This window comes from Sturnira hondurensis, unplaced genomic scaffold (genome assembly GCF_014824575.4).
Source record: "Sturnira hondurensis isolate 20B ecotype Veracruz unplaced genomic scaffold, ASM1482457v3 Scaffold0003874, whole genome shotgun sequence".
Classification (NCBI taxonomy): Eukaryota; Metazoa; Chordata; class Mammalia; order Chiroptera; family Phyllostomidae; genus Sturnira; species Sturnira hondurensis.
This window is the reverse complement of record NW_028076505.1, coordinates 6,253,703-6,269,156: the sequence shown is the minus strand read 5'-3', so window position 1 is coordinate 6,269,156 and position 15,454 is coordinate 6,253,703. Positions and strand designations below refer to the sequence as shown.

The 15,454-nt window shown below is 42.4% G+C and overlaps 1 protein-coding gene across 5 annotated transcripts in view; it reads left to right on the top strand.

The window, feature by feature from the left end:
* Positions 1-7,152: 7,152 nt before the first annotated feature.
* Positions 7,153-15,454, top strand: part of KIF16B (kinesin family member 16B) — a 325,810-nt gene continuing 317,508 nt past the window's right edge. For 2 of the 5 annotated variants that reach the window (XM_037043077.1, XM_037043078.1), the window contains exon 1: positions 7,153-7,332. In XM_037043077.1, the coding sequence (XP_036898972.1) occupies positions 7,286-7,332 (47 nt within the window). In that variant the 5' untranslated portion in view covers positions 7,153-7,285. The remainder of the gene's footprint in view (positions 7,333-15,454) is intronic. The other 3 variants (XM_037043080.1, XM_037043079.1, XM_037043081.1) reach the window with 2 other exon arrangements.

Genomic DNA, 15,454 nt, shown 5'->3' with positions numbered 1-15,454 from the left:
AGTTTACTACTCAAACCACAAAAATTAAACCAGCAAAGATTAACAGAAGAAAGGGTTTATTTTGTACCCACACGAAGGGCATCAGAAAAGAAAGGAAAACCCCAAAAGTGATTAGGCCTTGGAGCTTATATACCATTTTAACAAAAAGTGACAAATTGTAGAGAAGTGACTAGACAAAGGAAAAGGGGTTTGGGTTTCTAGTGACAGTATATTTGGGTAAAAATATGGGGGAAACTAATAGAAGATAGGGTTACTTTAGTAAGCTTTGACTTTCTCTTTGGGTTTCTAGTAGTAGGAATTACTCTTCTCTTGGTGTGGGAGAGGAAGGAAAAACACTCTCACAAAGGGAACTTCTGTCTTACTTTTAGAAAGATGGGGAGGGCAAAAAGCTTTTTCTGTCTTTGCTTCTTGTCAATGGCCTTCAGTTTGAAATAATTCTTATGTCAAAGTGGCATATTTTGGGGTGACATATTCTGATGTCATTCAGTCTACCAGTCACTCGGTGGTTCTGCTGGTCTGGGTGGGCTCTGTCATTCTGGGCTGCCCTCACTCATATATCTGATCAGCTAATGAGTTGTCTGGGGTTGGCTGGTGCAAGGTAGCCTCATTCCCATGTGTGGTGATTGGCTGGCTATTGTCTGTGGCACTAGGTTTGACTGGGTCATACTGTCATTCAGTAGGTTAGCCTGGGCTTGCTCAGATGACAGCAGCAGGTGCCCTGGAGCAAGTAAGGCCTTTTGAGGCCTAGGTTTGGAAATAACAAAGGTAATTTGGATGCATTCTATGGGCAAGAGTAAGTTACAAAATCAACCACATTAAAGTGGAAAAGAACAGACTCCTACCTTCATTCAGGGTTGCTGCAGAGTGACATTGCAAGGAAAAATTTATAATGTAGACAAAAAGGGGGCCATATACTAACCTGACAAGGTCATGGGAGGCCTGCATGGTGGAATCAGACCAGACCTTGGTTCAGCAACCTCAGTACTTCAGTTCTGGCTAGGACAGAATTCAGAGTCAAGATTCAAACTAGAAGAAACCACTTATTTAGAAAGTCACAGAGGTAGAACTAATAGGCTCAGGAAAGAAGTTACAGAGGCAAAAAGTGGGGTCTTTGCTGCTTAGGAGAGAGAAAGGTAGAGGTAGTGTGCCTGGCAGGGAAGAAAGAGTAAAAGAGGAAGGCCACCGACAGGCTCCTGGGAGGTAGAGCCACAACGGGTCCTCCTTGAGGGTGTTTATCTGGAGGTGTCAGGGGAGAATCCCAGTAGGATATGTACCAGTTTTCAAGGTGTGTCCTTTCGGGGTTGTGATCTCTAATGATTGGTGGGTCCCAGAGCAGGGGGCTTATTAGTCGATGCAGCTGGTTGTGAGGTTGGCCATGGCATTGCTTGTCTGTTTTTGCTGCTTTTCTGGGCCTGGAACTGAAACACAGCTGAGGGGCCTGGATGTATTTGATGCACATGAGAATGTCACTGTCCTGGGGGCTTAATGCTAAAAGGCTATTTTCCAGTCCCTTTAGAGGGGGTCTAAAACCTACCTGACTGGCAACATGGCAGAGGAGTAAAGGTCAAGGTAGGGTTGGAACCACATGACCAGCAATATGAAAGGTCAGGGCGTCTAAACCCCATGCTCAGCAATATGCTAGGGGAGAAATGATCACCCTGTGAGTGAGGTCCCAGTCCAGTTTTGCCCATTGCTCTGTACTGGGGGCTTTCAGTCCTGGCGACCTTCTATACCTGGCCTAATGTCCTTGCTCTGCTCATGTCTGTCTAACTGCCTACCACAAAAGTAAGCAGGTCACGGAGGGTAGTCATGTCTTAGGCCTGTAGTTTCCCTGGCAAGGATCCATCTTTACTTCAAGTGAAACTTTTGTCATTTTGCATCAAGGATAGTATACTTCTGAAATGTCAGAATAATCTCTTTCTTCAGACACTCTCAGGACATCCACTGCACCATAGCATGAGCCCACAGACCCTTCATTGTTGTTTTGTTCCCTGAATACTATTTCTACCTGCTGTAAATGTTAACTTTCCTGCACCTACCAATGTAAAAGAAGTATGTGTTCTACCATTTTCGTTTTTATTTGATACCAGAGATTTCTCCACTTAGCTTTCTCCTACTCCCTTAATCTACCACCAATAGATTTCATGTAACTCTTTTTCAGTTTCCTCTTTTGATTCTGATGCAGAAACTAAGCTATAAAACTGCCATTCTCCAGAGCATTTTCCCAGTTCCTTGAGATTTTGCTTGTTGGCCATTGTCATTAGTTTGGCTCAAATAAATTCATAAAAATTCTCTACAGGTTTGGTTGTTTCTTAGGTGGACAATAACTATCTTTAAATCACTCACACTTTGCTTTAGGTAAAGGGGCTTTCCCACTATTCCCGGAGCAAAACTCTTGCTTTTCCAACATCTGTTTAAGGTATTTTCTCTGCTCAGAACATCAGCTCCTTACCCATCTTGGTGTTTGAATTCCATCCCTCCTGCAAGGCCCATCTCCAAAACTAATTCATCCACAAATCTTTTCCTCATCACTTGAACTAAATGTGATTTCTCACTCTGAAGAAGTTGAAAGGCTGCCACAGACTCTACAGAGTCCATCAATTCTGAGCTATTTGGGATCATAGGTACAGTTACATGCAATTGAAAACAATCCTATTTCATCTTAGTATATAAAATGACTATGATTTAGGGTGATAGTTTCTATTAAATTGAATATGCTGTGATTTCTTTGTTCACTTCTGCTGTAATAGAAAGATGGCATTCATAGTTGCCTGCCTATAGTTTTGTAGCAAAATTACTATGTATGACTTTTGTGATTATCGTTACCATTACTTTGGAGCTCAGATTTTACTCTTAGGCCCTAAAGTACACTTTTTCAAATTATCTTCGCTCTCAATGTTCAGTATTTATAAGATCCTAAATTTACCTTAATTTTTATGGCTTAGAAAATGAAAATGGGTTTAGATTTAATATCTATGATTTCTTTCTCTGATACTATTATCTATTTGTTTGAAAACCAGGAGAACACTTTTGTTTTTTGGCTCACTTCATAGCTCCCAAATTCAACTTAAGTCTCATGGTGTAAAGTACCCCACAAGGAGATATTAAATGCATTGTGCGATGTAACTCTTGAGGTCAGTGCTTCTAGCACAGAGGAAAACAGATGAGTCTCTGAGATGTCAGTGTATTCTTTGTTCCAATTTCAGTGTGCCAGGTTTCTGTTTATCAAGGTTTTTTAAAAGTCATGCTTCTGAGAGAGTAATAAATTTTATTCCTTAGAGGTTAGGGGGAAAATACATAGCTGCATATACAGCTGGTAGAGATATAGTCTTCTTTTTCTAATAACGGTATTTCAAGATGATTCAAATATTTTGAGGTGGAGTGAACATTCTATTCCAGTTGCTATCTCACTTTGAAATGAAGAAGCTAAGACTCAGGGAGTTTAAATCACGACTATTTGGCAGTAGTAAGATTGTTAAACATTAAAAAAAAAGAATTCAACAATAAATGAAGGGCCAAATAAACTACATGAAAACAAGCAAATAAAATAAAAATAACATACACAAACACCCCTTGCTGGTGACTGGATTAATACTTTTGTCTCATGTAATACCATTTGGGTTTTTAACCCAGGTGCAGAATCTTTTCTTTTCCATCACCATTCAATCTTTTTAGGAAAATAGAAATACCCTTCACTCATCCAAATGAATTTCTAAATTATGGATTCTTAAATTTGTTTGTGCCATGGACACTTTTGGTTGTCTGGTGAAAGGAACATTTTGAGGATAATGTTTTTAAATGCATAAAATAAAATACATGAGATTAAAAAGAAAATCAATTATAATGAAATACACTGATCAAGATATGAGAAAAATAAAATTGTTTTCGAGTAACGTGTGATTATATTAAATAGCAAGATAAGACAAATAACATTTAGTGTCAATCTAATGACTACCATAACTTCAAAGTAATAATGATTTTAACATTTTGTGCAAGCTACAGCAATTCTAATTTAACACGAAAGTACCTGTGATTTCTAGAGGTGCCAAATCTCTGATATTACTAAACTAAATACATTTTAGTTAGTGGCTATTACAGAAATACATTTTTTCTCATCCAAGTTCATGAGACCTTCTGATAAATTTGTAACTTTAGTGGTTCACATTAGTAACCCCTCCCAGTGGGTGACACCTCCCACACTGATGCTAGGCTTGCCCTCTTTGGCCAGTGGGACATCAATCACTGGGCGTGTTCTCCCAGAAGGCTACTTTGCCCAACGGAGAAACCTGGTCTAAGCTTTTTTGAAGATGAAAAAGAGAAAGAGGCACAGGCTTCCCAGTCATCCCAGTGGAGTCCAATCTTCAGGCCTTAACTCCGCAGGTAAGTTGTTAGCCCAGGTGAGACCAGCAACCTTCATGACAGTGAGAAATAATAAATGGTTTTTGTTGTAAGCCGCTAAATTTTGGACTCTTAGGTTAGGATACATAACTGATATGGATTCCTGAATTCTATTCACTGACCCTTGGGACTCTGGGTTGAGACCTGTGAGTGTCTTTCAGTATCAGCACTTGAAAGGTCCCACAGTTCAGAGACCACCAAGTCCTCCCGCCTCTTAAGTGTGGGTCCCTGATCTTCGGCATCTGCAACCCCAGGTGACTGTTGGAAACCCAGCATCTCCGGCTTCATTCAAAATCTGCTGAGTCAGAATTTGCAGTTTGTCAACCCCCGCAGGAGACTGGTACAAGCGTTAAAGTTTGCAAAGCACTTGAAAGTATGCACGTTAAAGTTTGAGAAGATGAGCCACCCCCTTATTTTCTAGTTAATCTTTTTCAAAACCTTTTTATTCTCCATTAGAAATATTCTGGCTAAATGTATGTTTCATGCCACCGGGGTGAGCTGAAGCCCTACTGCCTCTTGCCTATTAAAACGCCCCAGGAGCGCTGGTTGGGGTTTTTTGTGTCTGTCGGGTCTGCAATGGTCTTTGTGTCAAAAGGCAATGCCACGGAAGGACAAGGCGTTTATAGGCACATGTAGGTTGCCGGAAACAGGAACGAACGGACAAACGGATGAACGAACGGATGAATGAAAGAAAGAAATCCCCCAAACAACCAACCACTAAAGACCCAGGAACAGATAATCCCTTTAATGAGTAAACTAAAACTCTCCCTACAAAGGCTAATTTGTTGTCCTTAAGAACTGGGGTACTTCAGCCGGGTGTGGGGTCCTTTGGTGTCCTGTGCGCTGAGGCCCGGAACTCCAGCAGGTGGCTCACAAGGGTGCCGGGTCAAGAGCTGCCGGCGAAGGCCCACGCAGTTTGTCCCCACGCAGTTTGTCCCCACGCAGCTCCCATATTAATGCAGGTCCGCCCCTGCCTGGGGCAGCAACGGCGCTGTGCTGGCTTCCCCAAGCTGCCAGCCTGCCGGTCGTTACCGCGCATGCTCGGCCTTCTCCAGACTCTGGCGCTCCAGGTTTTATCACAGCCCGGGGATCAAATCTGCACACGCCTGTGGCCTTTGACACTAGGGAAGAATACTCAGGGTTTTCAGTGCTCTAGAAACCAAAGGGACGCCGATACTGGGCTACCTGCGGGGCTTTATGGAAGCTGATGATATAGAGATTCTTTTTCTGAGTGGGTCACATGTTTGCAGGCACCATCTCAATGCATTAACCAACTCCTCCTGGGGTTGTTGCTGATTTGCAGTATAGCAGAAGCCTCAGAGGTGCCCAATAATTTAGACTGCAGGACCCCAAAACTAGTGTTGGAGCTAGCGCTCAAACCCTGGAGCTCATGCTGTACTCTTTTTGACCTCCATTATAGCTTGGCTTCCTGGAGGAAGAGCCCCACTTACTAGGTTCTGTCCCCTTTATTTGAACTAAGGCTGCAGCTAGTCAGTTCTAGGTGTCTTGGAGGTGTGAAATACTGGCAGGGAGTGGGAGGGATAGGGCAGAGCATCCCTTTGTGGCCCCATTATGGACTTGGGAGCCAAAGTGGATCTTGAGGGCTGAGCACTATTTAGTGGACTCACCTGTACCCCTGTGTTAGCTGTAGGGCAGGAACAGTGGTATCTGGGCCGGGGGAGGGGGAAGAGGGGCTGTAGTGCTGAGCCTCCCTGAATAGGGGAGCAGGAGGGAGGCAGAACAGGTGGTTTGTTACATATGGGCTGCAGGTAATCTTGTGGCTCATAGGTGGGCTCTTGGGTATGTGTAAATGAATGCACAAATGCATGTGTGACTGACTGAATGAATGAATTTACATCCTGCGGATAGGAAAAGTGGCCGAGTAAGACCTCACTTCTCCTAGAAGCTCTAACCCATAGAAGGGGTGTTCAACCCACTGCCCATGGGCTGCATGTAGCCTAGGATGGCTATGAATGTGGCCCAACACAAAATTGTAAATTCCCTTAAATCTTTTTTTTTTTTGCTTATCAGTTTTTGTTAGTTTTTGTGTCTTTAATGTGTGGCCTGAGACAGGTTGGACATCCCTGCTAAAGAGAGGGTTCTCCCAACCCCTAAACCCTTATGGTTAAAAGTAAACTATTAAGCTGTAAATAAGTGCAAAAAAGTTCATCTAAGACCTGGGTTCAGCCAAAATAGCTATTTTTTTCCCACATTAAAAACATCTAGTGCCTTTTTAATTTTCATTTCTCGGTAGCCCTGAATGGAGGGGTCCAAAACCCATGCTTGGTCAGCCTTCGAGCTGCAGACAGGGCCATAGAGGGGCTCCCCACTAACAAGCTGTGATAATCGCTGTGTCTGTTTCTTCCTCTCTAAATCGGATGAGCTAACTCCTGCACGGTGGGGTAAAGCCAGGCCCCTGTTTAAGGCTGAAATACTGTTTTTAGTAATCTTGTCCTCCAGGACTCCTTACTCTGGCCCTGAATTACTGCGACTCCCTCCTCCTCCTCCCGTTTTTAATGGGATTAGGTTGGGGGTTCCAGTTTTCCTGAAAGCACACTGCCTTGGTCGCTGACAGTGACTACCTTGCCACTGCCTTCAGTCAGTCTTCCCAACAATATCACCTCCAGCGGCAGCGTTCCACGCTGCCGGCCCCGCCCTTACACGCCTCCCAGTCGCTGCCGGGGCCGGATCACGCGGGTCGGAGCCTCTCTGAGCATGCTCAGTGGCCGGGCAGGTGGAGCCGCCGAGGGGCGCCTAGTCCGAGCGACGGGGGCGTGGGCGGGTCAGAGGGAAGTGGGCGGGAGAGGCGGCCGGAGTCGGGAGTAACCCGCTGCGTTGGTGAGCTGAGCAGGTTTGATCCCCAGCGCGGGCTGGTCCGGGATGATCAATGGCATCGGTCAAGGTGGCCGTAAGGGTTCGGCCCATGAATCGCAGGTGAGTTGGGGGCAGTGCAGGCGGCTCCCCTAAGTACCTCCACTCGGAGGAAGTTGGTCTCCGACTCTCTTCCAAGGCCAGTCTGGACTGAAGTGTCACGGGATGGTGTCTGGCCCACCGGGCCCTGGTTGTGGTCTCTGGGGGTCCGGAACACTTTAGGCTTTGCTCTCCCTTTCACTCTGCCCCGGAGACCGTGGTGGGTAAAGAGTTCAGGAGGCACGGAGAAGATTCCTATAAACTCTTCCCCACTCCAATAACCGGAGGTTTGCTTGTTCTCCTTTTTAAAAAAAAATTACGGGATCACTTTCATGAAGGTGTAAGATCCTTCAGGGGCATGAGAGTGGTCCTGGGGCTCCACGACGAGCTGTCGGACGAACTCTGCTCAGTTATGCCAACTCAGAAGTTCTTTTGAGTATTAACAGGGATACCTTTAAAAATAATAAGAGATGATTTTGATTCCCTGAATGTGAACCCTAACTTCTGATCAGTAATTTACAGTTCTTCAGATTAATGAGTATAGTAAAACTTTTAACCAAGTTTTGACTCCTGGGGGCAGGAGGAGGACACTGAAGTACCAGTGTTTGAAATATGCTGGCAGTAACAGAGGGGGAGAGTTACAAACACATGTAGAATTTATCTTCTATATTGCTACAAAGTAGTGCCTTCAGAATGATTTGACTCTTCATTAACCGAAAAATAATCTGGACTTCCTTTTCACTGACTTCTTTAAATCAGTTTAGAAAGCTGCATTAGACGAGTTACTTTTAGAACTGCTTTAACTTTTAAGAATTAAGTGCCCTCCGGGTTCATAGACACAGTTTACACAAGGCCATTTGTTTGTATTGGCTCTCAGTGAAGTTTGACTAACCGTATGGTCTTTCCCCTTTTATCATGTGGGTTTGTGGCCATCGTTGCTTGGTAGTTCTGACAGGTGATTGGAGCATCACAAGATCATAAAATTAGGAGATTGCCAGAACCTTCTTTGACTCATCTGAATCTCTTTTTCTATTGGCGAATAGGGATTTTTATTATGGTTTATAACTGTATTTTTGTGATTTTCATATTATTTCTAAGGTTTTTAGGAAAGGAGTTTGCCTTTCTGTAAATTCTAAGAGAATATTTATATTTCTCTGTATTTTCAGTCACACAAGACAAACAGACCCCAAAAGCCTTTAGATGATTTAAAATTTTTTTCTTGTTCTGGATTTACATGTACTATATAGATGTTCCTTTCCTGCTTTGGAATAACCGGAGCACCTGCCAGAAGATTGTATCCAGTAACTTTAGAGAACATTTGTTAAGCACCTGCCAAATGCACAGCAGTGTGCTGGGTGCCCTCTGAGGGCCAGGGTGAAGGAGGCAGGACGAGTGTCTTCTAGGAGCCCAGTGTTTGGTGAGGGAGGGACAGCCTGCTGGCAGAACTCCTGTAAAACATTTAGTGCAGTGCCTTGTTGTTGTAGGCCCGGAGCACGGGGGGAAGGTGAGATGGCAGGGAACACGTCTAAAAGTCATGTGCTCTAAGGAGGTAGATTGAAGTGATGATATTTGTGCTGTCAGCAGAGAACTCCGGTGGCATCAGGATTGGGGCAGAAGGTTAGGAAGCAGCAGTTCGGACCAGAGGTGGGGATGGGAAAGCTGGATGGATACACCAAGACAGTTACTGGCAGAATTGACAGGGTTTGGCAGCTTCTTGGATAAGAAGGAGGGGTGAAGAACATGGTCACTGACTGAGGTTTCATGATGAAGGAAGTAGAAGAAGTTTGGGAAGGTGGACAGTAAGGTACTTATGTTCTCTTGTGGATATGTGGAGTTATATGAGATATAGTAAGTGTCAAGTGCAAGCACAGTGAGTGCTGCTCGCATGTTGACCCAGTTTGTTATCTGGAGTATGGTAAGGACATCCATCTCTCTATGGTCTTCAGTAGACAAACCCGTAGGTTCAGGTCTCAGATGATCTGAGGATTGACATTGGGAAGTCTTTGTACATAGATGGCATGTTAAGAACATTATAGTGAGGAACGGGAACCAGAGATTTGACATTGAGATATGCTTGTTCCTCTTTAGAATTCCAAGGAGAAGATTGGCTTGCACCTCATGGAGAACCAGCACAGCAGATTGGCATAGCAGGGAAAGAAGCATCTCCTGAGGGAGGGGGTTGTTGGTGTCAGATTTTGTTAAGATGGTGCTCTGATGATTGGAGTGAGATGAGGTCCTTGGTCTTGGAGAGAAAGGCATTGATTACCTTTCAAAGAGCAGTTTCAAGGAGAGAAAATGATCTAGAATTTGGCAGTGAAATGGGAAGAGGTATACAAATGGCCAAACAAATATACTAGACCTAACTCATAGGAAAGACATACAAATTATAATAGCAATAAGAAACCATTTCTTAACATGAGATTGGTGACTGTAAACGGAACATCCAGTGCAGATGAAGTGGGGTAACGGAAGCGTAAAGGTCAAAATCTCTAAACTCTTGTATTGAAAAATTTAACAGTAGTTGTCAAGATTAGAATTATATAAACCCTTTGATCAGGCAGTTTTATTTCTAAGAGTTTGTTTTACGGGTTCTACTCCTACCTACCCAAGATGTGTGTATGGATGTTTGTTTATATCATTATTTGTAACAACAAAAAATCATTAGTGACCTAAATGCGCAAAGTTGGGGGATTTCAGTTATGGCGTATTCGTTTTCTGGAATGCTGTGCAATGCTTACAAAAGAATGTGTTGATAAAACAGTCCAAGATAGGGGACTAAGCAAGAGGTCCCCACATAATACAATAGAGTTGTATGGATTCATGTTAAAAACATATATGAACATGCGCACATACACAGGGTATGCACGTGTGTGGAATTACTCATGAGGGGCCTGGAAGTGGTAACTCCAAAGAGGAGCGATGAAGAATTAGTTAGGTGAAGACTGAAAGCTTTTCTTTTTTCTTTTTACTGCTTGAAGTTTTACTTTGCCCAGGCATAGTTTTATATTTAATAATTAAAAATTGTTAGTGTAATTTTTAAAAGTTACCTAAAGAGTCATTGGCACCGGAAAATGAATTTTTGGCTGGTTGTTTGGGAAGATTGAAGGAAGTTAATTTTTTTCCTTCCACTTATTAAGTTTAAGTTGTACAGAATAATAACTTGACTTACATATATTGTGAAGTGATTACTATTGTAAGTTTAGTTAGCATCCATCATCTTATATAATACAAAAAAAGTTTTTTTGTGTGTGTATGTGAGGTGAAAACTCTTAGGACTTACTTTTTAACAACGTCAGCTGTACCACACAGTAGTGTTCACTGTAGTTATCATGTTGAACTTGACATCGCCGTTTCTTAATTGTTTTATAACTGGATGTTTGTCCCTTGAGTCCACCTTCATCCAATTCTTCCACCCTCTGCTTCTGGTAACCACAATTTGATCTGTCTTTCTATGAGTTTTGTTTGTTTGCTTGGTTATTTGATTGTTTTTGTTTTTAGAGTTCACATAAAAGTGAGATTGTAAGAGATTTGCCTTTTGCTGTCTGACTTCATTTCACTTAGTATATGTACTCAAGGTCCATCCATATTGTCACAAATGACAGGAATTTCTTTTTTTTTTATAGTGGAATGATAATCATTCCATGGCGTGTGTGTATATGTATGTATGTGTGTATGAACCACAGTTTCTTTAGCCACTCATCTGCTGATGGACACTTAGATTGTTTTCCATGTCTTGCTATTGTAAATAATGCTGCTATTAACATAGGGGTGCATTTATAAATTTTTTAATCTTACTTTTTAGAGTAGAGGATATTCAGGCAAAGAGGAAGCGGCCAACAGAAAGGAAAGGCTTGGAGTATCTGGAAAGTGGGGGCAGCTGTTGTGGCAAGGCTCTTAAGGAATGGGGGCCAGGTCTTAAGATACTGAGATTTTGGGCCAGGAGCCTTGGCAGTGATCAGTCCTTGCTAGGAATACCCGATGCTTGATTCAGGCCAAGACATGTTTAATTTGTTTCTGTTATCTTGTAACATTTGGTTATGTGGCACAGTATTAGTTTCCAATTTAAAGAACCATTATGTTGTATCACATAATAATAGCATCTACCTTTACTGAGAATTTGCTCTGTGACAGAGGTGCAAAATCTAATATTTGCAGCAGCTTTAGCAAGTAGAGGCTATTACTGCCGTACCCTTTTACAGTTTGAGAAACATAGTTAATTACCCAAAGTCAGTTTCCTGGGACAGTCACAGCTCTGATTTTTAAAATGAGCAAAACTTTAGCAGAAACGCAATCACTCAAAACTTACATACAAACGTTTAACATTTATTTATATATTGTCTGTATACCTTTTATTGTGTGTTTGTGTGTGAGTGTGTGATTTCTTCCATTGTTCTGATGCCTAGTCCTTTTACTGGTTTCATTTTGTACAATTTTACAAGATACAATTGTTTTGTACTCTGAAGAGACAAGCAAAATGATAATTTAGTAATTAATTTGCCTATTTCCTGTTGATTTCATGTGCTTATTTTCTTTTGGAAACACTAGATGATTCCTCAGGGCCAAGCCCGGTCCCACTGCCCTGACAGTGTCCCCAGGACCAGGGTCTGAGGGCAGCCCGCCCCGGTCACAGATTTGGCTATCATTTATGAGCTGGCTACATTTGAGCACTGACTTAATTGTTGTAAGCCTCAGTTTTTGCTTCTGAAGATGGTGATAGTAATTTTTGTATACCTTAAAAGTTGTGAGAAGAGGTCTTTTTTCCAGTGTATATAATTTTCTACTGTGACTCACAATAAGCAATGTTTTAAATTGAAACTGTAGATAATGTAAAAGATTCATGGGGTATTTCATGCCATTTACTCTTATATTTCTCATTCTCTCTTACTCTGTTTCATTTTCTTAAAAAACGCTGTTTCTAGAACTACTGACTTGACTTCAAGACCCGCTGAGGAGTTGCAGCCGGCAGTGTGAAAACACTGTTGTGAGGTTCAAGTGATGATCCTGACATCTAGCCAGAGCTGCTAATGATTGGTTATTACTGTTTTCTCTTTTTACAATTTAATCACTGTAACTTTATTTAGTAACAAGTATTTAAAAATGTTTTACCAGAAAAATAATTTGCCAGGTGCTGGCAAGGGGCCAGGTGATAGCTTTATAATGTGCTTTTTTATTAGGTAAGTCAAGTCCACCTCATTCCTTCTATTTTCTGACTGTTTTTAGCTTCTCTTGCTGACTAACCTCTCAGGTGGAATTCAGTGTCTTGCCCATCAAGTTAAAAAGAGCAGAAAAAAAATGCCAGTGGTATTTTGACTGGGATTGATATCCTTGGGGCATACGAACGTTTTCCCATTTTGAGAGCAGGTAGTATCAGCAGACACAGTTCATGGTCTGTCTCTTAGGTCTGTGATGGTGACGGCAGACATTACTTATGCTAAGGGCGAGGGACATCTGTTGGGATGCTGCCCACACCTGGCACCATGCTCATTTTTTGTTTTACATTGGCACCTTTGTTTCCTCCTCCCACTGACTGACTGACTGACTGAGGGTTTTTTATTCTCAATTTGCAGAGGGAACTGGAGACCCCTGAGATAGTACTGATAATACTGGCTGAGCTGGTCTAGTTCCTTCTACAGCCCTTTGTATGGTGACTTGTTGCCTCCAGGCTCACTGATGACAGAAGCCTTGGGCTCAAAGGATTGCTGGTCTAGTGGCAGAGAAAGTGCAGACACACAAAAATAACCATTGAATCTGTGTGCAGTGGACGTGGAGCCTGGGTGAGGGCGGGCAGAGATCTCCAGGGCTTCCGCTGGCCCCTTTGAGAAGAGGTGGAGTTTGAGTTGTGCCCTGAAGGTATATCACCAGCATACATTTAGATGGCAGATGTTCTTCAGAAGATCTTCTTTAGAAGATGCCACTCTTACCCCATTCCACAGATGGGGAACAAGAGCTCACAGGCCAAAGCAACCTGCCCAAAGTCCCACAGCCGGGTTTTCGTGTAGCCTGGGTTTGAACCCACGTCTCTCTTACTGTAACTTCTAAAGCCCCTCCGTTCACAGAGGACTTGGATGAGAGGAGGGCAGGGGATGGCTGGAGGTAGGAATGAGTACCGTTACTGGGATTTTAGACTTCAGCTTTTTGTAAGGATTAGTTGAGAGGTAAGTAGGCAAGGTGTTAAGAGGACTTTCATTTGTTAAGCTTGGGAGTTTGTGCTTTTATATTCCAGTCCTGTGCTGTCCAGTGTGGAGGCTTTTGGCTGCATGGGCCTATTTAAATTAACATGAAATAAAGAAAAATTAAGTTACCCAGTTGCACTAGCCACATTTCTAATGCTCAGTAGCCACATGTTTAATCATGCAGATACAGAAAATGTCCATCATGAAAAGTTCTGCTGGACAGTAAGACTGAACTGGGTTTGAGTGTCAGCTCTGCCCCATCCTAGCTCATTCTTTGTGCTTCGGTTTTTCATCTGTAAAAGATCTCACAGATCCCACCTCATGGGGCGGAGATGGTGATTGACTGAGGTAATACTTACTAATAGTGCTAGGCCCAAAAGTAAAGGCTTTATACATATTGGCTATTATTATTAGGCACTGAGAGCTACTGATGGTTTTAAAATAGGGTTGTCATTTGCCAGTTAGTGTTTTCAGAAGTTTCAGTGAATAGCAGTTTTGTCTAACAGCAGTAATGAACATTTATTTGCTAATTGCCGAGTGCTGTGCTAAGTGTCTGCAAAGCACTAGCATCCCATTGACTTTCCTGCCATATTCGGTGATGCAAGACCCCAGGGCCTCAGGGGCCAGCGCAAGAAGACCATAAAGAGAACTGAAATGTTGAACCATGACAGTGTAATTCTGGACTAGGTCTGAATTGTAATAGGAAAGGGCATGCTCAAGGGATAAAACTTGCAGATAAGCCCATGGGAGCTTTCACTGTATGAAAATCATGTATCTGATAGGGGGTTAATAGTCACAATATATAAAAAACCCATGTGACTCAATAGCAAAAAAACCCATGTGACTCAATAGCAAAAAAACAAAGATTCCTATTAAAAATGGGCAGGGGATCTGAATAGACGTTTTGCTAAAGAACATATGGAGGTGGCCCACAGGCACATGAGAAGGTGTCACTAATTAGGGACACACATGTGAGAAACTGCAGATCATCAGGGAAATGAAAAAAACCACAATAAGATCTCACCTCAGACATGTTAGAATGGTTATTATAAAATAGACAATAATTAAGTTGGTAAGGTTGTGTAGAAGAGAGAATTCTTGGTGGGGGTGTGAATTGGTGCAGCCACTGTGGAACACAGTGCGGAGATTTCTCAAAAAAGTTAAAATAGACCTACCATACAGTCCAGCAGTTACACTGCTGAGTGTTCCCACCCCTACCCCCCAAATGAAAATACTAATTCAAAAAGCTATATGCATCCCTATGATTATTGCAGAATTATTTACATCAGCAAAATATGGAAACAACCTAGTTGTCCATTGTGGGGAAATGGATTAAAAAAGATGTTTTCTATATATATAAAACTATATATAACTATATATGTGTATATACATATGAGGGGGGAGCCCCCTAAAACAAAATTATCTTCTGGAGGGTGGGCTCCTTGTAGTACAGGCTTCCCCCACTAGGCGAGTGGAGCCCCCACTGGGTTCTAGGAACCCATCTGTATCAGTGTACTAGCTGGTAGTGTTGTGAGGGGCTGCATTTGGCATCAGTGAATTTATTTTTGAAGGCTTTTTCAACATGTTTGCCTATTTCATGATGGGTAATTTATGAGAACACCTGCCCACACTGCACTGATTGTTCAGTAGTTTTTGACCAAAAAACGGCATGACCCCTGTGCCCCACTCTAACTATTCACCCTGTCACACCCTAAGTGACTTTTCTTTCTTTCTTTGGATAAAAGAAGTCCCCAAAAGGAAAAGTTTTTCCAGTGAGGAAGAGGTGAAACAAAAAATGGCAGATGCACTAAAAGGCATCAGAATTGATGAGATCAAACACTGTTTTGAGCAGTGGAAAGAAAGTCTTGATGGGTGTAGTGCATGAAATGGAGAGTGCTTCGAAGAGAACTGAAGTTTAAGGATGTAAGGATAAATGCACATTTTTTTAAATCAATAAATTTCTTTTCATGGGT